Source organism: Empidonax traillii, unplaced genomic scaffold (assembly GCF_003031625.1).
Source record: "Empidonax traillii isolate 1590-97213 ecotype Southwest subspecies unplaced genomic scaffold, ASM303162v1 scaffold151:size923898, whole genome shotgun sequence".
Taxonomy (NCBI): Eukaryota; Metazoa; Chordata; class Aves; order Passeriformes; family Tyrannidae; genus Empidonax; species Empidonax traillii.
In genome coordinates, this window is record NW_020955344.1 from 424,070 (window position 1) to 444,953 (window position 20,884).

The 20,884-nt window shown below is 39.3% G+C and overlaps 1 protein-coding gene across 2 annotated transcripts in view; it reads left to right on the top strand.

Moving 5' to 3' along the window:
* GRTP1 (growth hormone regulated TBC protein 1) overlaps positions 1-20,884 on the top strand; it is a 33,444-nt gene continuing 12,560 nt past the window's right edge. Inside the window, exons 1-5 of one of the 2 annotated variants that reach the window (XM_027884618.1) lie at positions 1-111; positions 1,539-1,690; positions 7,723-7,881; positions 13,532-13,656; positions 15,401-15,497. In XM_027884618.1, coding sequence (XP_027740419.1) covers positions 74-111; positions 1,539-1,690; positions 7,723-7,881; positions 13,532-13,656; positions 15,401-15,497 — 571 coding nt within the window. In that variant the 5' untranslated portion in view covers positions 1-73. The remainder of the gene's footprint in view (positions 112-1,538; positions 1,691-7,722; positions 7,882-13,531; positions 13,657-15,400; positions 15,498-20,884) is intronic. The other variant, XM_027884619.1, reaches the window with a different exon arrangement.

Genomic DNA, 20,884 nt, shown 5'->3' on the forward strand with positions numbered 1-20,884 from the left:
GTCCGGGGCCGCGGCCGCGGCGCTGCTCGGCCTGGAGAGCGCCCGCCCGCCGGGGGCCGAGCGCGGGCGGCCGATGGAGAGGCGAGAGGACGGGCGGGACTGGGCGTACAGGTAGGGCTGGGGGGTGAGCGGTGGGTTCAGGGCCGGGTCACCCGGGTAGGGAGGGCGAGCTGTGCCCCCTGAGCGCTCGGAGCCGTGAGGGGCGGCCGAGGGGCTGCGGCGAGGGGAAGCTCCGCCACGAACCGGCCACGGCGCGGCGGAGGGCACCGAGCAGCGACCGTGAAACCTCCCTTGCCCGAGGGCAGGTTAGGGAGGGCAGCTTCCTTAAAACCCCGCGTCCTGACTCCTTGTTTTGCCTTTCTACCGCAGGAATGGAGTTGAGCATGAAATTAATCTCTGCTTGCTGCCTGGGCAGTCTCAGTCGTAAATATGAGATGTGTGTTCATGGAGGTGTTAGGGGAGTTTTTTTGGGTGTTTTCACGTTCTGTGTCTTACGAGAAACCTGTATCGGGGGTCTCGATGGCTTTTACACCTGTAGGTTTTGTGTCGGATATGAGAAGTACACGAACACTAAGGTGACTCTTCTGAACAGCCAACTGGGTAATTACAATCTGAGATCTGAACATTTAATTGTTCCTCTTCTGATTCATGCTTTACTACCTGTGACGCTCCCGTGAGCCAGTTTTCCCAGGGCTGTGCCAGTGCTGCTCCATGGCCAAATTCCTTTTCCATGAATGAAAGGGGTAGTGTTTTGGGAAGTTAAGCTCCGAAGTCTATCTTGAAACCTTTTCTGAGTGAACAGACCCCTCTGCCTGTTTCACTTCTACAAAGCCTGTGAGTGTCCTGTACTGGTGATAGCTGGCAGGTATAAAGCGCCCTGGGAAGTTGCCATAAAGCTAATTTAGCAAGGTGACTTCTGATATATTACTCTTAGAATCAGCCATGCAGTTCTGAAACTCTGTCAGTGTCGTGCTGCCTGAGATAATGTGCTGTAATAGTGAAAAATTGTAAAAGATGAGTGTTTTTGATGTACGTACGAAGAAGGTGGATTGACACAAGGATTTGTCTCTTTTTCCAAGTCATATACTTTCATGAAGAAGATTTCAGAAATTACCCATTTTAAAAATAACTTTTGTAACTTGCACTATTTGTTGTCATTTTTCTGTGCATAACTGAGCAGAAAGAGAGCTCAGGTCATATTGGAGCTGTTATGCTACACCTTTGTACTTTTCAACTATTTGTCTGTATTTTGGGGAAACATTCCTCCCAGATTTCTGTGTGGTCATAATTTGTGTCAGTTTTGTAGACAACAGATCCTTTGCTCCAAAAACTCCTTTCTTGTAAAAGCAGTGAAATCAGTAAAACTGACTAACATTGCATATTTGAATTAATGTACTTAAACAGCTTTGATATGCTAAATGGAGTGTAAAAGTTTGTGTAAAATAGGTTTTTGCTGGGAGGAGGGAGTTTTGAGCATATTTTTTTTTCAGCTGTAGGTACGTAGAAACATGTACAAGAATTCTTTTTTTATTTTGTAGGGTTGATCCATATGGGTTTGAAAGGCCAGAAGACTTTGATTATGCATCCTATGAAGCATTCTTTTCCAGGTATCTAGTGGTACTCACTAGAAGAGCAATAAAATGGTCCAAGCTCCTAAAGGGGAATAACAGTATACAGAAGAGCTTAAAAGGTGAGCTGTGTCTGCTTATAGGTTAAAGTGCATTCTGTTGGAACCAACAAAATTGGTATTCAATGGGTTTGTGGTTTTGGATGTTAAATATTGTTTCTGTCTTCAAATGAAAACAGGTACTGTAAACAGTGATAATACATAAGCAGATATGCTGTTATTAGAGAGATTTGATTTAAAGCTTAAAAGGAGTAATCCTTTTTTGGCATATGCTATAGAATCTTATTACATCTGTAACCCAGATATTATGGCACTGGCACTTCAAGATGCTGTTTTGCAGCTATTTGTTGCATTGTACTCTGCTCTCTCTTTAAAAAGACGTAGAAGATGCTGCCTTGAACCCCAGGGATCAAGATGTTAGGGCTTTCAGGTGCTGACTCTTTGACAGTTCTTTAGATTACTGGGGTGTTCGAGCTTTCCTTATCCTGTTTTGTAAAATGACATTTTACCACACAGCTGAAAAGGTGCATAGTAAGAACTGATGATAAATGCCTTATAAACTGAAGAAAGTAAAATGAATACGGGAGCTAATACAACACTGGATACACTGCTGATGAAGTGTTAATGTCTGCCTCAAAAAGCAAGAAAACGTCTAGTAATGTTTTATCTTGAAAGACAGACAGGTAGAAATAAATGGAAAGAGTCAGAAGGTGCCAGGGAGTCCTATGGAACTAAAGGGTGGGGTTTTCCTGCACTTTTTCTCTGGGTTATGTTTTCATATGAACATTTAAATTTTGCTTTTAATGGTGCTCTTCAACGTTCTTTCTTTTGGGTGTCTTTTGGAATTAGGCAAAGTTCTCCATAAGTATGTTAAAGAAAAAGTGAGTAAAACTAAGCAAAAGTTAATCAGGCCTTGACTGTAACATAACTAAACATTTAGAGCTGTGCTTGAGGTGCAGACTTTGGTGATTCTGGTGGTTTTGGTTTTTTGTGTTTTTTTTTTTTTTCTTGACACTAGGAATGGGATGATAACTAATGAGAGATTTTAAGTGTAACAGTGTATTTTGTGTACAGATGTCTATTTTAAGTCTGAAAAATCCCAGAAAATGTAGATTTGAGCTGTAGTTGCTAGATCATATGCTGCTAGTAAGAAAGTATCTACTTCTACTATCTTATTTTTCTTCAAATGTAAAGAAGCTTTTGTTTAGGGTATCAAGTTTGTATACAGTGATAACTTTGTGGTATTTTGAATGGGTGAGGATTTTGAGACTCTGCAGAACTTAGTCTTCTAGTTGTTATGGAAAAATAATCTCAGGTTTTGATTCATCTCCTCCTCTTAAAATGTGTGAATGGTAACAATGGCAGCTTTTAGCAATTTCTGTGAGTTCATTTCTCTTTGTGTTCCCAGTTCCAGCATTGTAGACACAGAATGTTACTGTAATACAAACAGTGTGAATGCCTCTGGTCTTATTTTGGAGTCAAAACTTTGTCCAAAACTCCACCAGGTTTCAGATGGTCATGCTGCCCTACCAGCCACGTAATGACACACCTTCAACGTGGCTTTAATTGTCTCTGATGGGCTGCTCTGTGGGGAAAAAAAGGGGATTCTCTAAGTCCACTGGATGGATATAGGCATTGGCTCTTGACTTTCACAAGCTCTTGTGGGCTAGTACATCATCTTTGATGTTGCTAACTTTTGCTAAAGATACTTGGATTCATAGGCTGTGCATTCTCATGTACATATGTAATATGTAATTCTAAGGAGAGTGACAGGATTAAGCAATGTTGAGGAAATGTAGTTCGAGTGTAGATTTAAAGTTGTTACAAAAAGCTTCCTGTGTTATCCTCAACTGATACCTCGGAGGAGAGTGAAAGGTTGACCTGTGCAATTACTGATTTTTTTAATACTTTCCTTCTTACATCGATGTTAAGATTGAAGTCCATTGCATATGCACATGGAATTGTGTGAGCAGTTTTTTAGGTGTGTGCTTTATCCTTCAAGATGATCCTGCCGTGGTTTCCTCACAGGCAGTTGGAGAGCAGGAGGTCTGCTTAGTTATGCACTGAATTTCCCTCCTCCAAGCCCTGACTTGATTGCTCTGAAGCTTTGCTCAGGAGCTGCTGGCTCTGCCATAAGCTAGAACTGAGAATATTTGATTTGCCTCTTCCCTCCCGGAATGCAACAGCTCTATTTGTGATCCCATGTTTTGAGTTCTGTCAGGGCCGTTTCAAAGTGTCTTGCTGTGAGCAGACGTGAGAGAGGTGTGTGTGGTGTCTCAGGAGTTCCACACCCGTTTGTCTGCACACAGAGAAGCTCATAATTTCTGTGCATGTGAACAGGAGGAAATGATGACTTGTGTTAATTTTCCAGTATGGAAATGTGATATGTTCACATGCTACTGTGTTTGCCTCATATCCAGTGTGGTATGTATGTATATAATTCTGTTCTGCTATAAAGAAAAATAATTAGAGGAGGTTTTAGCAATGGTAATTAGGCAGTGTATCCTGTTGTTCTGTATTACAACCTGCTGGCAGGGCGGGTCAGGGAATTTTGGCTGACAGTTCCTTTCACTCATTCTCCAGTCTCTTTGTTAATTTTCTGGTGTTTTGTTTCTCCCTCTACCCTTGTTATCTTCACCTAGTTTCCACTGCACATGAGAACTTTTAGTTGTTATTCATCACTTGCCTCCTTTCTCTCTCCCTCTGCCACTACTGAGATCCTCCTAATGTTTTCTCTTCTCCATTCAGCTCTGTATTTATGGGACCAAAATACAGCTTTCTGCTCTGGCTTGCTTGCCAGTTTGCTTGCACATGGGCAGCAAACTGTCCGACATAATTTCTCAAAGTAGCCTAATTCTGACCCAAAGTGTGCTACGTGACAGAATTTGGCTGTAAATGGATTAGTCAAAACTGACCAGTAGCAGAAAATGCTTTCTGGTCTTTGATAAAATACAGTGAAAGGTGAAAGTAAATGTACTAAACAGTGGTTTTAACAGGAGCACTTCTGTTCCAGCCAGTGGTTGGAGGAAGGAGCATCTTAGAAAATCAGGTTTTGTGTTTGACTGGAACTTGAATGTTCACAGCACGGGTCTGCTTTGTTTCTTCTGTGATGTATTCATAAAATAAAATTTCAGTTCCTTTTTTTAATGCTTTTTTCTGTTCTTTTTGTAGAATTCTTCTTCTGGGGCCCAAATTTGTTTGTTTCCTTAGCATGCAACATTAATTGTTAGTAATTGAAAAAGTAGTAAGTGCAGATGCTTCTCAAGATCACACTCTTCTAATATTTTTAAGATGAGATACCTTTTCTTTTCAATTTTTTTTTTCTGCATAAACTTAGTCTATGTTGTAGAGTGAAAGAATGTTAGAAGGGCAAAAAGGTAAATACAACTTTTATCTAGAAGCAGAAGCCATCCAAATTCTCATATTCTACCATTAAATGAGGACAGGCAGGTGTGACTTACTGTTAAATCTTGCTACTATAAGTTGTGCACAGTATTAGAAAAATGTTATTTTCTGAATATTTGAAGTTACTTTGGTATTTGTTAGCACTTTTAGACTACTACCCTATCATGTACCTGTTTTTTCTTGTGACAAGAAAAACACATTCAAAAAGTGTGACTCTAAATTGTCACTAAGTGTCAGAGATGATTGAGTTATTTCGAGAGGAGGTTTTTTTGCTTAAAAATTAATATTTTGTATCTTGTTAATGAACAGAGGTAAAAATTTTACATAAAGATATTTCTTTACTATGTATATTTTAAAACTCAGACTACGTTGTGTACACTCTGATTGTCCTGGAGGTGATTCTCTGTGTGTGGATACTCGGGACTTGGTGTTATTCAGCGGTGCTGCTTCTGAGATCAAGAGATCTTGGTTTACAATTGGCATTGGATGTGTGACTGGAGACCCCGTGCACGATCTGGCTCCATCTGTGAAAGCTAGTTAGGTGTTAGAGTGGGAGGATATTCTGGAGTGTGAACGGTTGTTGTGGGCTTTTCAGTTCCTGAGGTGAACCTGCAAGACAGCAAACAATAGGAACGTATTTGTGTAAAACAACACAGCTTTGTGCATAGAATATGACATATGTAAATAATATGTTTATATGCAAAACTAAATTGCAATCGTCTTTGTTTTCAAAACTGCTTTGCTGCTCCTCTGTACATCAGTTTGCAGATTCTAGCAAGTGTGATAGTGGTGTGAGGATGAAAAGCACCATGTAAGGGCTTTTTCCATTCCTCAGGGAGTGGGGGAGCTGGGTCAGTAGTCACTTGGGATGATACAAGCTTCTGGCTATTAGCATGAGGACGATGACACTGAGGAATAATGAGTGTATGCTGTGCTGCAGGGCTGCTTTCCCCTTGTGCCACTGTCCCTGCTTCCCTTGAATTTAATGTGTGTTGTTGGATGTGGATGTTGGCTATGCTTCCAGAAAAAAATACCATTGGAATTATGTGTTAAAATATGATAATATCCAGTATTTTAGCCAGTAAGCTTGCTCCTGGAGACATTTGATGGCTCATCTGAATGTCTCTTCTTTTTAACTTAAAATGGGACTGGTTCTTCATACTCATTCCTGTATTTACTATTTCTATCTATAGAATTTCTTGAGCATTAGAGTTCAAGAACTTGTAAAAAAAAGATGAAGTGGGGATTATTAAGCCACCAGAGAAACAAGTGAATTATTTCCAGTCTACCTAAAAGAAGGTTGTAGTTAAAGTTACTTTACAGCTACAACAGTGGAGACTGTAACCCATAGTATAAATCCTTATCAAAAAGATAAACAAAAACTACCCTGAAGACCTGGTGTTTATTACAAATATATTTCTATGAGGGAAAGTACCAGATTTTAGGTGGCTGAAATGCTCATTTTATGTGCATATCTGTTGACACTGGGGAAGCAGCTTTAGTTTCCAAAGGATAGGTGGCTGCAATTAGATGAAATGTATTTAGAAGGTCTGTCTGTGTTATAAAACCTTGTTTAAGTCTGCTATTTTTAAGGCCTTTAATTTAGGTAGCATTTATCTTGATTTACAGATCTTCATGACTGGATAAAACCTGGCTAGGTAATGATATTTTGTGTGAGTAATAAAACCCCCAACTCCTATTTGACTCTCATAGAGGTTAGGGAGGAGCAGTTGATACTCTAATTCGTAATGTCTCATTCATTTAGTAAGAAATGCTTTATCATTTTATTCTCCCTGAAAAAAAGCAGAAAATCTCAAACATTCAGCTGTTCTTTTTGGGTCAGAAGAGATAATGCTGATTTAGGATTATGTACCAATGAGCAACATTGGCTCCTTATTAATATTTTTCGTATCATTCCCAGGAGGAAGCTGCTTTGGTTATCATTAGCCTGATGCTTCTTCCTGTAATCTTGCATCCCAGTTATTAAGACTGAATCATCTGCTTCAAAAAATCCTAAAGCACACCCTAATGATGAATATGATTCAGGAGATAAGAGCTACTTTAGATTTGAAAAAACTTCCCCAGTTATTCCAGGAAAAATCATCTGCTGCTCACTCACATCTCCAGTTCTTCCAAGAGGTCCTTTAGACAGCAGACACATATTTCATATTCCTCAGTTTCAGCCATGATTTCAGTGGTGAGATGCTAAGCTGAAACCCTGGAGTGAGTTAACACAGCTATTGATACTAGAGCATAACAAAAGGGAAGGAGCTGTCATGTCAGAGGCCACTGGTAATGTAGGAAAAATCAGTGTTTGTCTGAATGAAAAAGAACAAAGATCAAGGGCAAACTTTGCTGTTCGAATCTCTATCCAGAAAGGCAGAAGAAGAGGAAAGGATTCGAAGTTCTAGTGGGGGAAGAGAGGAAAAAGGAAAGCCAGGGTCTGGAGATCTGTCTGGGGAGTCTGAGTGACAGGAATTTAGTAGTGAATCTAAACGATACTATGCAGCTGAGAAGCAAATGCTTGTTCTTAATGGTAGCATAGGAAAGAAAACATAATAATCGCTAGTCAAGAGTTTTCCTATGACTTCTTAACTTTAGGTTGCTCATTTCTAAAAGAATGATACAGCTGGATTTTTTTGTTTATTTAAAAAAGGAACAAAACAAAACCCAAACTTATTCTTTTGCAGTGAAGAGATATATCAGGAAAGGCATCCCCAATGAACACCGTGCATTGATCTGGATGATTGTGAGTGGGGCCCAAACCAACATGGAACAAAACCCTGGATACTACCACAGACTGCTTGAAGGAGAGAAGAATGACAAGCTGCTTGAAGCAATCAGAACAGGTAATTGTCTCGATAATGCAGTTTATCCGTGTTATCCATCCTATGTCCTAAATGCTAGAGATCAAGTTGTGTCATGGAAAACTTAACGTTTCTGTAGTAGTGGTTTAAGTACCGAATTAATGTAAATTAGATTAGCCATAAGCTCTTTAACTGCACAGATCTCTCCAGGTTCATAGGTTCATCATGTGGTTAAAAGCATTAAGGAATGTGTTTAAGGAAAATGAGAAATTATTTGGGAAGGAACAAACTAGAAAACAGTATTATGTCATCTCCTAAGTGATTGAAGAGTTATAACTTTATGCCATGAGATCTCCCTTTGAGTCTGTTTCTCCATATTTCTGTTACAGTAGGAGAAGCAGCAGGCATTGTTGAAGGTGGGGTACACAGTCCATATGAGGCAGGTGGAGTATGCTGGGATTTCAGCTTAAGGAAAAAGACTGCTAAGAAAATGCTGTTAATAGATTTATATGAATTATAAATGGTGCAAAGAGGATGAATGGTGAGCAATTGTTATTTGTTTCTTGTAACTTAGGAACCAAGGATACAATGAAATTTGCCGTATCACTGAGTTGTGGTATTTGTTACGTGCTGCAGAGATTAGAAGTATGAACTGGTTTGAGAGGGAATTGGATAAAATGACAGGTGGAGGAATCCACCTGGTACATGAAATACTAAACGCTAAATGTAAATCCCTGGGAGAAGTGGAGGAGATAAAATACCCCTCGTGTACTAATCCAGTTTCATATGCGCATTCAATGAACTTGGATCAGTGGCCAATACTGGTGACAGGATATAAGGGCAACTAGACCTTAGACTGACCCACTGTGAGTAAAAAGAGGCAGCAGGTGAGGACAAGGAAGTAGAAGTTTGATGTAATTGATGTTTGTCCTGAAACTAGTCAGCCTGCTACAGCAGAGCTTTTATAGAGAAGCTGATGTTGGCTGAATTGCCCAGTTAATAAGTCAAGAGGTTGGGCTGTGCTCCAAACAGGGACAATGCTGAGCTGGTTTGGTTAGAATGGCAGGTACAGTTGTTGTCTTTATCCTCTTGCAAAACTCAGGTACCTAAAGTTTGGGCTGTATGGATTTTTATTCAAGTTGGGATAACCATCTGAGCACTTCTGGTTTATGCTGCATTTCTCCTTCACCTCTCCCTGCAACAGCAGCGCTTTGGGCTTTTGGGACTACACGCCTTAGTAAGGCATTTTGGAGCATAAACTTTGACGTTCCTATGAATATGAAGACTAGCCAGCCTTATGTTCTGCTCAGGACTAGAAACAGTAGAGCTGTAACTATGAATACAGAGAGAGCTACTAAGATGACTTTCTAAAGTCAGCCTTGGTAAGGGCCTGGAGGAGGTTCAAACTATTCAGTTGGGGTACAATTGCTACAGCAGAGTTGAAAACAATTTCTTTTCCAGTATTAGACAAAGACGTGAAGGGTGATGTCATGTCAGTAGATGGCTTTTTGCACAGGTTAAAATGAAATAAAAATATTTTTGTGGGGGAGGAAAAATATTGGAAGAAGATAAAGATCTGTTTGTTAACTATGGAGGAAAGAGAGTTTTGGAAGAGCTACTGCATTGATTGGAAAACTGCAGAAGAGAAAATCAAAAGTGAGGGAAAATATAAAGAAAAACAGCCTGTAAGATTTTGTTGGAGGGGGAGAAAAATAAAACGAGGACCTCAGACTCCAGAGTGGTAGTTTTCTCTTTAGAAAGGAAGAAACAATGTTAACATAGGAATGATGGAAGGAACAAAGTACTTAAAGTGAATGGAAACTTTGTGTTTAATATGCTTAGTGAATTCAGTGCTCCTGATGACCATGCAAATTTTATAGTGCGATTTAGCTGAGAACTGTTTCAGTTTGAATTATTGTCTGGCATTGATTTTGATTTTGCTTTTGCCTCTTGTTTTCCCATTACTGTAGTTGATTTTAACACTAGACTTGAGGTAAGATGTGGAATCCTACTGCTGTTCACTTTTCATGGTTGCATTTTCCACACAAATGCACTGTGTTTATTCCCACATCCTAGCTGTAAAGTTACAGCCCAGCGCAATGCTGTGGTTTGAAAACAAGGGAACAGCAACAACACTTTTTTCCAGGGGAGGGGCAGGAGACAAGGTCAATGAAAGACTTTATTTCAAATTCAATTTAAAACATGTACGAGCCAGTGTGTCCTGTTTCTTTTACGTGCCCAGAATCTCCAAACAATTTTCATGTATTTTTGGGACTTGTTTTCATCTGGGAGAGACTTTAATGGGGTATAATCAGGTTAAAAAAGGCAACGTAAACTGTGTAAAGAAGTGGTATAATCTTTAAAGAAAAGTCTGATTAGTAATAGCAACAGAAGTCTTTCAACTAATTAAATCTTTAATCTGTTCTTTCACCACTTTTGCCCTTTAACTTCCTGGTGCTTAACTGATGAACTTTATTGCTGATTTTTTTTTTTTAAATATGGTATTTGCTGTTTGAACTTTTTTTCTTTTTCAAATAGAAAAACATAGGAGAGAGCAGGCTTCTTATTCCAAGCATAAAAACAAGAGTTTAGAGAATGCAGGTCTTTAAATTTTGATGGAAATTTTCATGTCTTCATTTATGTGCACGTTTAGAAGGGCATGCATTCCTACTATTCTTTGCTGTTCATGTCCTATTATAGTAAAGTTTAGTAGGACAAGTGATGTTGGCAGGATGAAAAGTGGCTGCCCTGCTAATTCACAGCTACGTGCTGGTTGCAAAAAGGCTGAAGTGTAAGTTGTCATATCTTGCTTGCAGTAATCTCCCCTTAGGTTGGGCCACTGAATATCAGAGTAGGTGTGTCTGTGTAGCTAATATCTGCGTTTCTACTTCTATGTTTCATGAGCAGGAGTTGTAGGGCCTGAGAAACCTAAAGTCTGATATTTTTCAGTGAGCCCTCTGAGCCTGTGCTGTTCTGTGTGACTGCTGGCATAAGGATCTGCCTGTGTGATGGTAGTTGCAGGAGCTTAGTTGAGTTTATGACAGGTTCAGAAAAGTAATTCAAACAATGGTCATTGCCATTTCACTGGAGACAGGAAATATTTTATTATCAAAGCACTAATAAGCTTCTCTGAATGTTAAAAAATTAGTGAAGGTTGGGAATTTTCACTTGAGTTTAGGGCATTTAACCATGTAAGAGCAAGGCGAACAGCAGTGTGAGCTCTTCTGGCTCTCTATGAGAGGAGCCATATCAGGTCATATCCAAATGGCTGCCTCCTCTGGTCTTTGATCTACCAGAACAGCCAAAGGGAGAACTGGAGGAGTAAAGTCTGTAGTGATACTTCCTCTGAATGTTTTTCGTAGTCTTAGGTTATCTGATGTTTGCAGAGTTTCTGAGACAAATGTGGCCTTCTTTGTGGCCTTCTTCCTGATTCTGTGCTCCCATACCTAGTTTGTTTATAAACAGATCTGCACACAGTGACAAGTTTGTCATAATTTAGGGATTTATGTAGCAGTATAAAGTTCTAATGTTCATTTCTCTGCTTGAAAAGAATTCCAATTTTTAAAAATATATATTTTTTAATATATACTGGTTTTTAATATATAATTCCCTCCCCTCACAACTGGACTAGTTTGATGCTGTGTTCCTTTGAACACCAATGACTATTCAGAATGAAGCAGATTAGTGGGTAACAGGTCAGAGGGTGGTCTGTGCAGAGCGCGAGGAAGTGGTGTTTGGAAGTCTCCTCTGGAACAGGTGTAGTAAAAGTGTGTGTAAGTGCTGAAGCCACATGAACAGCTCTTGCCTGTTCCTGCCACTTGCTGCAAGTCATCTCTGACCGTTGTCTTACAGTATGGTAAAATGTAATGGTTTGTGTGCACCTGTGAGGCCATGCCCTGTATCTTCTGTTAAGGACAAAGCCTTCTAGCTCTTGTATCTTGTTTTTCTCTCTGTCCCTCCCCCTAAACTAAAATACTGTTACTAAATATAAAGGCAAATTTTAAATCCTTCATAAAACTAATGAAGACTTCCCCCAGTCCTTGTGGGAAAAACATGCTCTGCAATCAGAAAACATGGAGCCAGTTCTCTAAACTGGAGGCCTTCCTTGTGAAATGACAGATGAGTTCCGTTTGAGTAGTCTCTGCTCTGTATGTGACAGGCTTTTTGTACTCCCCCCTCACCCTTGGTCTGTATAGCTGAGGAGAAGAGCCATGGCTAAAATGTTACCATTAGTCTTTTCTGTAATACCCAGCATATACTTTAATAAGCAGTAAATTTTTATTATGCAAATACTATGCTGCTATTCCTACCAAGAAGAAACAAAACAAATCTATTTGTCCTGTAACTGTTTGTTGTTCAGGTCCTCTTAAAAAGTTGTCTTTCCCCTTGTGTTTTTCTTTTCAGTCACATGAGAGGTGAAGTGAAATATTTTCCTGTAAATTATTTGTTCACTTTAAAAGGAAGAAATAGAGATTAGTGTGACAACATCTTAATGCTTGTGACTTCCATTACGCTCCTCGTGATTTTGGGGAGCTTTCTTCCTTTGGTTGCTTCCAGCTGAACTTTGTGTCCAAGCTGTAACAGACTTCTTCCTTTATGCCGGAAAAGGCTGATAAGAAATGATAATTCTTAGGACATGGAGATCTGTATAGAGGTACTGTTCCTGAATTTTGTTTTTAACTTTAACCCAATTTGGTTTTGTTGTTGTTAAATATAACCCAAGCAACTATTCGTATTTTATTAATAACTCTTGGGTTTTGAAAATCTCCAAAGTTACCTATAGAAGTTTAAATTGGGGAGAAAAATCCTGTTCAAAAATCAAATGCACAAGTCTGGACTTGGATTCTCCCTTTATAAACTGAAGCAGGCCAAAAAATAACTCTGCCTGTTTCTTTCCAACAACTAAAGGGTGTTTTGGAGTGAATAGCTCAAACTTGTTTGTCTAATTTTTAGACCTTTATAAGGAGAGATTAGTCCTACTGTTCAGGTTTGGTCTGAAAGAAATTAATGGTTGGCAATGTCAGTAATTCCATAATCCTTACTTGTTTAAGGACTAAGATTGAAGCATGTAGGAATGTGCTCTACTGTCTGGATATCAAAAATTGCTCTCCTTCTCAATGATCTTGCCCCGATAAAAACACATCTCTTCTCATCATGGAGAAAAATTGACTTTTTAAAAGTGTTTTTTAAGTGGAAGTCATCAGCTGCAGGGCTGGTTTTTTTAGCTCTTTGGGACTGTTTGGTAGCAGTTCAGTGAATAAGTCAATTGCGAATTCATCTGATTTGTTGGAAGACTATACTTTCCCAGAAGCACAGCTCATTTCATGCCTCTTGACTTGATACCTTTGGCATGTTTTGTTCCTGTCAGTCTAAATACCTGGTTTGCTTTCATTTAAGCCTTTGCAGTCAGATATTGAGAGAGTCCAATCTGCAGGAGAATTTCTTTAGGCCTGCTTGAAATTGGTTTCTGTGCACTAATAGGCTTATTCTTTCTAGGAATAGATTATCCTTGAATGCAAGTGTCCTTTTAGCCAAAATGGAGGTAAAGCTGTTTCTTAAAATTAATCCACCCAAACAACAGTTCCGTGAACCATAGTGAAGCTTCAGTTGTATTTCAGAAGAGCTGTAGAAGTTATTTGGAAAGTGAAAGAAGGAACAGCTCTTAATTTTGGTCTTTTTTCCTTTTGTCCAGACATGAACAGAACATTTCCAGATAATGTAAAATTCCGCAAAACCGCTGATCCATGTTTGCAGCATGCACTCTACAACGTGTTGGTGGCATATGGGCATCATAATAAAGCAGTAGGATATTGTCAGGTATGTAGTCACTGTTCTTTAGACAATACTGCATTTCAGCATGGTTATTGTTCTTGTCCATTTGATTGTGTTTTTTAGAAGCACATCCACAAACTATTTCTGTTTTTAAAATTGCTCTGGGGGAGGGGAGTGGGGTATGAATTGCTTCAGGCAAATTCAAATGTCCTCATGAGTTACTCCATGGCCGGTTTCATAGCTAGCTGGATCAAATTTGGCTCCATTTGTAAAATATTTTATCGTGCATGGCTATACCAAGATCAGTTGATTTGGAGAGGAAGGGAAAACGAGCTTACTTTTCCCCCTTCCTCCCTTCTGCCATGTTTCCCGAAACAGTCCTTGGTATGTACAAAGCATCATGAGATCTCAATTTCCTTTGTTTTCACTGTCATGTCTTTCAAAATACAGAAAGACCAACATTAATGTGACATCATGTAGTTGGAAGTTGGTAGCATTTATTTGGTGCCAGTCTCCCAGTATAGATAAGGCAACTAGGAAGAAAATTTCTTTGAAGTTCGACCTGATACTGCTTTGATGGCAGCTCAGAAAAGCTTCTGTTGTCACTGTCAAGTACTGTAAAGTTTCCTGTGGGACACAAAGAAGATAAAAGCTGATTCATGACAGTCTGACAGTCAAGAAAAATAGCGGCAATCTTTAAGGATCATAAAGAAGTGGGAACTGTCATGAGCAGAACATGTTTTCTGTTCACTTAAGTCTTCTCCTTTTTCCTCCCCTTCCTCAGCAAGGATATGTGTGCTAATATATACTTCTTGTTAGTTAAGAAAGTTAGTACAGTAAATACAACTGCTCCAAAGTTAAAAGAATATGAATAGTATTTATTGAAGTCTGGAGAGAAGGAGAGTTAAGAGGACTTAAACCTACACTGAAGTCACTAAAAAAAAATCTTTTTGTGTATCCCAAGCAGTTTATTCCCATTCTTCAAAAGATGATTTTTATTATTTTCAGTAATATGTATTTATTAAAATATAATTTTAATATTTTTATAACAACAGAAGGGGTAGAATTATGAAGACTCACTTTTGCAAGTGTCAGGCTCCTATATAGAGGTGGTTATACACAACATAACACATACACAACTTCTAAACCGTGGTAGCTTCCACTCAAAATACATGTCAAATTGTTCCTAAAATGTTTTGGTACGTTAACTGTTTAATGGGCTAAAGAAAGAAGAAGATTAAAAGAACCTTATATGGTTTCTTTGCGTGTTTGGTCTCCTCAGAGGATCAGTGTTATATGTACTGGAGCAAGTAATTTGTATGTAGCCTTTGGATGAGTTAAGCAGCAACAGCTTGTAAAAGTTGCTGGAACTGCAACTTTAAAGAGTGGTTAGGTCAGGCATTCTCCTCCTGTAGCCTCACTGTCTACCTGCAGGTGTGATGTGTTGTGTTTGTACTGCTCATCTAATACAGCTGTGTTTTGGTTCTGATCAAAGCAGTTTTCAGTTACACTGGGCCAGGGCCTTAGAATTTAAAAAAAAAAAAAAAAAATTGAAAGTGAAGTGTAGACTACTAAACTTTTAATTTTCCTCTCCTTGATCTTGGTTAATAATTCTTGTTAGCTGTTGTCATGCAGGTTTAACAGGTTACTCAAGCAGTGGTCTCCATTACTAGATTTTACTTACTGCGCACACTTTGTAGAATTGTAGTAACTTAGCCCTTAATCAAAAGAAATAAACTAGAAACTGTTAAGATAAGTGCGTACATAAAACCCTTTTTTTCTGTTACAGGGCATGAACTTCATTGCTGGATACCTGATTCTTATTACAAAGAATGAAGAGGAGTCCTTTTGGTTACTAGATGCTCTTATTGGAAGAATATTGCCTGGTATGCTAAAAACATGGATAGTTGTATTAATGTATCAAACCTTGGCATTTATTTTTGCATTCTTCTCCAGTTTTAGAGGGTTTAGATGTTAAAATGGACTTGCCTGGACTGAAGACTTTTCTAGTCTTCAGAAACACAGCACACAGGCAAAATTTGCCCATGTTTTCTGGTCAGATTTTAGTTTTGATGCAGTGGTTTCTGTTTATATTAATTTGTACTCTTTCTTCTCACTTCTTTCTTATATCTGTTAGGTAGGTGTCTTCCTCTATCAGTATGAAGCTGGGGAGGAGGGCTTGGAAAGGTGTCTGGGATTTGGCACTTCTGTTTGCAGGAGTGTAACACAACACACAGGCAGTGGTGGCAGAGCAGAACGAAGATGGGAGATGTGCACAGTTTGAGCACTGAGCCTGAAGCAGGAATTCCCAGTGTCCCAGCAGGAGGCAATGTGAGCTTTCTTCAGAGGTTTTTGACAAGATGGTGGTAGCTCCTGCTGTGTCTCCCTCTTCTGAGTGGAAATTTCTTGGAAACTTTAAAACCTGATTTTGCAACAAAGCAAACAGATGTCAAAACCCCTGTCTGTATGGGAAGTTCTTGTTTGGGTTCTGTTACAATCCATGGTGATCTTGCCAGGCTGGTCAATAGAGGGAAATTCTGCACACCCTAAGCTATAGACAGGATCTGCATCTGGTCTGTTCAGGAGCTCTCTCGGTTCCCTTGCCTGGATCTCTGGATTTGCAGGAGGTGTTTACACAAATGTATATGTGTCCCACATATAAGCTGAACCTCACTGCACATGTGAGGTAGTTTAAAACCAAAAGGGATCAGGCACAGCTATGTTTTATACTCCTATGAAATACATTTGGGAATGTTCTTTCTTGAGACTTAATTACAGAGGGTGAATGGTTTCATCATGATTTCCTATTAGCATTGCATGGGACTGACTACAGCTACACCTGTATAAAGGTATAATTTTTGTTCTCTTATTAACAGAAAGGTCTTTTAGAAATAAGGAGAAAGAGCTGAGAGAGTCTTTTCACGCTTTTGAATGACTGAAAGAAATTATCTTTTACACTGAATCCACCATGTAGGAACTTGGATTTTCCTTGTGAATGAGCAGGGTGGGTGGACTTTGTTTCCAGACTGAAAAAGAGGAGGCAGGCAGGGAGTGCTATGAGTTGTTGAATTGATCTGCAAATATTTGACATTTTGCGGCCTTGAAGTTTACTTTCAAGCTATAAAAATACTCTAAAGAAATCAACTGTCTGTTGCTTTTGCTCTGCCTTGAGAGCTGTAAGCTGTGCAAACAGGTCGGAGACAGGGCTGCTGTCTGCCGTTTGACCTGCCAGTGGCTGACATGGGTGGATGTCTTTCCTTTGACACCACTGTGTGAAGGATAAGGCCCTCAGTAAAAGGCAAGTTTCATTGTGAAGTGACGTCTGAAAACTTTTGCTGTTAAACTTTTCAGTAGTCTTATATGTTTTTATTTGAGGCAAGAGAAGTAGAGTCAGAATTTTACGTTCATTGTTTTTGGTAGGGAACTTAACTCAGTTTGTCATAAAACCTCCAGTTCTTCTTGTATATCTTTTTTCTATGCTTTGTTGATACTTAAGTGATAAAAGCTGCTCTTATTTTTCCCTCTTAGCTGTTGAATTTATCTTAGGCAAGTAGCATTGGCGATGAGAAGAAACTTGTAACATTTCAAAAAATATTTTTATATTCTCACCACCCTCCTATATTGTCCTTGATTTGTGTATTTATAAAATAAAAAGCATGATGGATAAGATAATTGGCATAACTTCAGTGAAATACTGTGTGTGCATATGTGTGAGAGAGAATCAGACAGACAGACTGTATTAATAAAGGAACTTACTTGGCTAAGTAGTTACTACTCTTCTGTTACTAGTGCAAGGTACAGCACATTCCAGTTTTAAAGCCACACAGTTATTTGTTAGGAAAGCAGAGAAGCACTGTATATTTTCTAGATCTTCAGAGGAAAAATTAACAATAATTTTTGTTGGCTGCTAACAGTTTGATCGACCAAGGTTTTTCCATTCGTTTCATTGTGGATGCTCTTTTCTTGATCTGTTTACATTATAATCTCCATGTTTTCCCCCCCCGCCATTGCAACAAATACACCTCCAGGTCATGTTCTAGTTTTCAAGCGTGTCCTGTTGCCAGGGGTGATTTAGGACAGTTTAGAAAACCATTCCCTGCCCTCTGCAGTGTCCCTATGGATGCTCCCTCCCCTGCCCACACACATTTAATTACATTAAACAGCTGCTCCAGTACCTTGATGCTGAGAGTGGTCTTTTGGTCAGCAAACGAACTGAGCCAGCCACAGATCAATGTCATTGATTGGAAAATGCTCAGTGTGACAGATGGGAGCATTCTGGGGAAGTGACAGAGAATGGGAGCCCATCAGTAGAGGTTTTCTGGCTGAATTGTTCTGTTACATCTGAATGAAGTTAGCACAGCTGGAAGAGAGAGCCAGCAAAAATTGGGATTTGGTTTGTTGGTGTGTGGAGTTGTGTGCATGCCATTCCTCTGCCTGAATGTAGCACTGCTGGGTACGGCTGGGTGAGGCCAGAAAGTTCCTGATTCTGCTGAAGGCAAGCCCTTGAACAGCCTGTCAGCTGCTCAGCCAGGGTTTTGGAGGGATTAGGAGCATATCATTTAAACACAGCAAGGAGAGAGACAATTATTTGTGTAACGGAAGTTTTGGGTGTTACCAAGTTTGTTTTTATTCCCAGGCTCATTCAAACAGATGGCTGGAGCAGACAGTATTGCCCACAAGAAGCAGTATGGATTCAATTCAAACTCGGAGTGCATGTGCCTGCAGTTTGTACTCAGCATAGCTCAAGTTTCTGTTCTGTTCCTTGCTCTGACTCTCGTTGAGAAATGTTTTATGTTCTGTCGAGGAAATATTGGGGAGATTGCTTTAGAAATTACCATGTAGGTGGGACCTTTTAAATGTGGTACTTCAGGATGTAATTTAAGGAGCATATTTGTCATGGCTTACATATTTGTGATTAAATGGTGAGTTTAAGAGAAGAAAAACTTGACAATTTGTTCTCACTTTACCATGTCAGTTGTGCTTATATATAGCAGAATAAATCCCCTCCCTCCACCTCCCTGCAGTGGTTCTCAGCCTCCAAGCAGCAGTGTTTTATCAAGCTATAATTAATCTACTGGACTATTATAATGGAGTTACTGAAAACTAGTTGTAGATTACTCCTCCAGTGGTTAGAGAGGTCTCATGATTTCTGCACTAGCTTGTTCATAGCGAATTTTATATTCTTTTAGTCTTGTGTCAGTGCTGACTTTTAGGGGTGAAAAGGTCCCCTTTTGTGCTTGCTCTTCATGTATTTGTAGGGTACAGTCAATTAATTTTAGTTTTTTCTCACTAAGCTACAGCATTCAAACTTTTCTCTTGCATGAAACTCTTCTCTGTTCCCATTTTAGCTTAATAATTATTTTGCATGCTTGTTCCAGTTTTGATCAAAATTAATTTTTTTTTAAATTTTTTTTTTTTTTTGAAACTTGATCACAATGGCAATTTTTTTTTTCCCCCAGTGGACCTAGTGCCTTGTGCAGTGGCTCTTTTCACAGCAGAATGTGTTTTGTTTAAGAGAAAAAAACTATAGGACCTCCCTTTCCTTTTTTCCCTTGCGGCACTTTGTTTTTTATTTGTGATCTCTGTAATAATGCATGTGCTATTGCTCCTCTCTCATTGTGAACAGATGTTTTTTACACAGTGTAGAAGAATTCATAACACCTTTTCACTAAACTTTATTTGCACATTCTTGTTGTTTTTAAATATCATGTGTCTCTTACTCCAGTCTTTTCATTATGTTATTCTTTTGGGCCTTATGTATTGGCATGGGACAGTATCTCTTAATTTGGGATTGTTAACAAATACCAGCTTTTTCTTCAGTGTTCTAAATAAAAATCTTACATGAGGTTTAGCATTCTTAAAGGATCAGTCTGACAACCTTCCTTCAGCCAGCTGCTTTTTAGCCTTTTGTTTTAAAATTTATTTACCCATATGTACTGCCTGGTTGTTTATCAGTTATTAAAAATAAGAACAGAGTTTTGAATGATGAAATAGTCCCTAAAGTGGTGGACTGCACTGAAGTAACTTGCATCATCTGCAAGGACACAAGGTGCTGGGTAGCCTGGTGAAGGCAAACGTCTGCATGCTGAGATAATGGGCATCAACACACTTCTGTTGAGCTCTCTGTGGTTTGCAATTGTATCAGCCAGAGACTTGCAGGTACTGTTGCACAAGAGGGTTAGGCATAGTAAGAGACATGAATATTTTAGCTGAACGATACCATAGCTGCATATCAAACTCTTGTATATCCTTCTCTTTGGAGTGATTCATGTTACAACGTTCTTTAAAGTCCCATGATACAGACTTCCAGGTTTGAAGGGGAGGACTGCTGGAGAAATGCAGAATGCTGTCCTAACCTGTGAAGTATTTTTATTTAGACTGTTTGCTTTTAATTGCAGTTAAGCATGTATTTATTTTGTTATATTTAATTTATTTAAATACCTTAATTAGGTATTGCAAGGGAACTTCAGAATGCAGGACTGGCTTTGCATCTTGAAAGGGGAGTAGAACTGTTTCACACGAAGCGCTTTATTTAGCTGTGCAGATAAAATCACTGCTTGACCTGAGCTGAGCTGAATTTGCAGCCTGCAGTGAGGGCTGTTGTGATGAAAAGCATGTCCTTTCACAGAGAACACTTGAGCACCACAGGCTTTTGGTGTGGAAAACTCCTTTCAAGGCTATGTGTGACATACACAACATTGTGTTTGCAAAGTAGAGTTTGGTAACCAAGCTTTTTTTATAGCCCCAAAAACCCAGAAAATTTCAGGAGATCAATCAGTTGTGGGCTATTTGTTTATCTTCGTCCTCTGGCAGCACTTATCTACAGGGCCATGGGTTGGCAGAACTCTTGCTCATCCTTAGAGTTCCTCTGTGGCTGCCTGTGAAGCCGTAGTGGTGCACACCTCTGGAGGACATCTGCTCCAGATACTACTAGGAGACAGGGATGTTTGGCTGGTTGGCTGAATAATTAGGAGCTTTGAAATATGGGACTCAATCATGTTTTACTGTTAACCACCAGCCATGCTGAGAGCATTAATCTTTGAACATTAGAGGTCAGTCAAATTTACCTAGGGATTAAGCATGCAGTGTCCTGTTAAGCTGAAGGTGGACTGAAGGAGTCATGTGCCTGTATTTAGAAACCATGATAAACCTGAAATGCTTAGTACTTGTAAATCTAAACTGCTGGGGGATTTGTGAGACTTGAGCAACCAGGAAATCAGTAACTGATGGGGTTTTTTTCTCTTTAAAGTCATATATGTATTTATACCTTTGA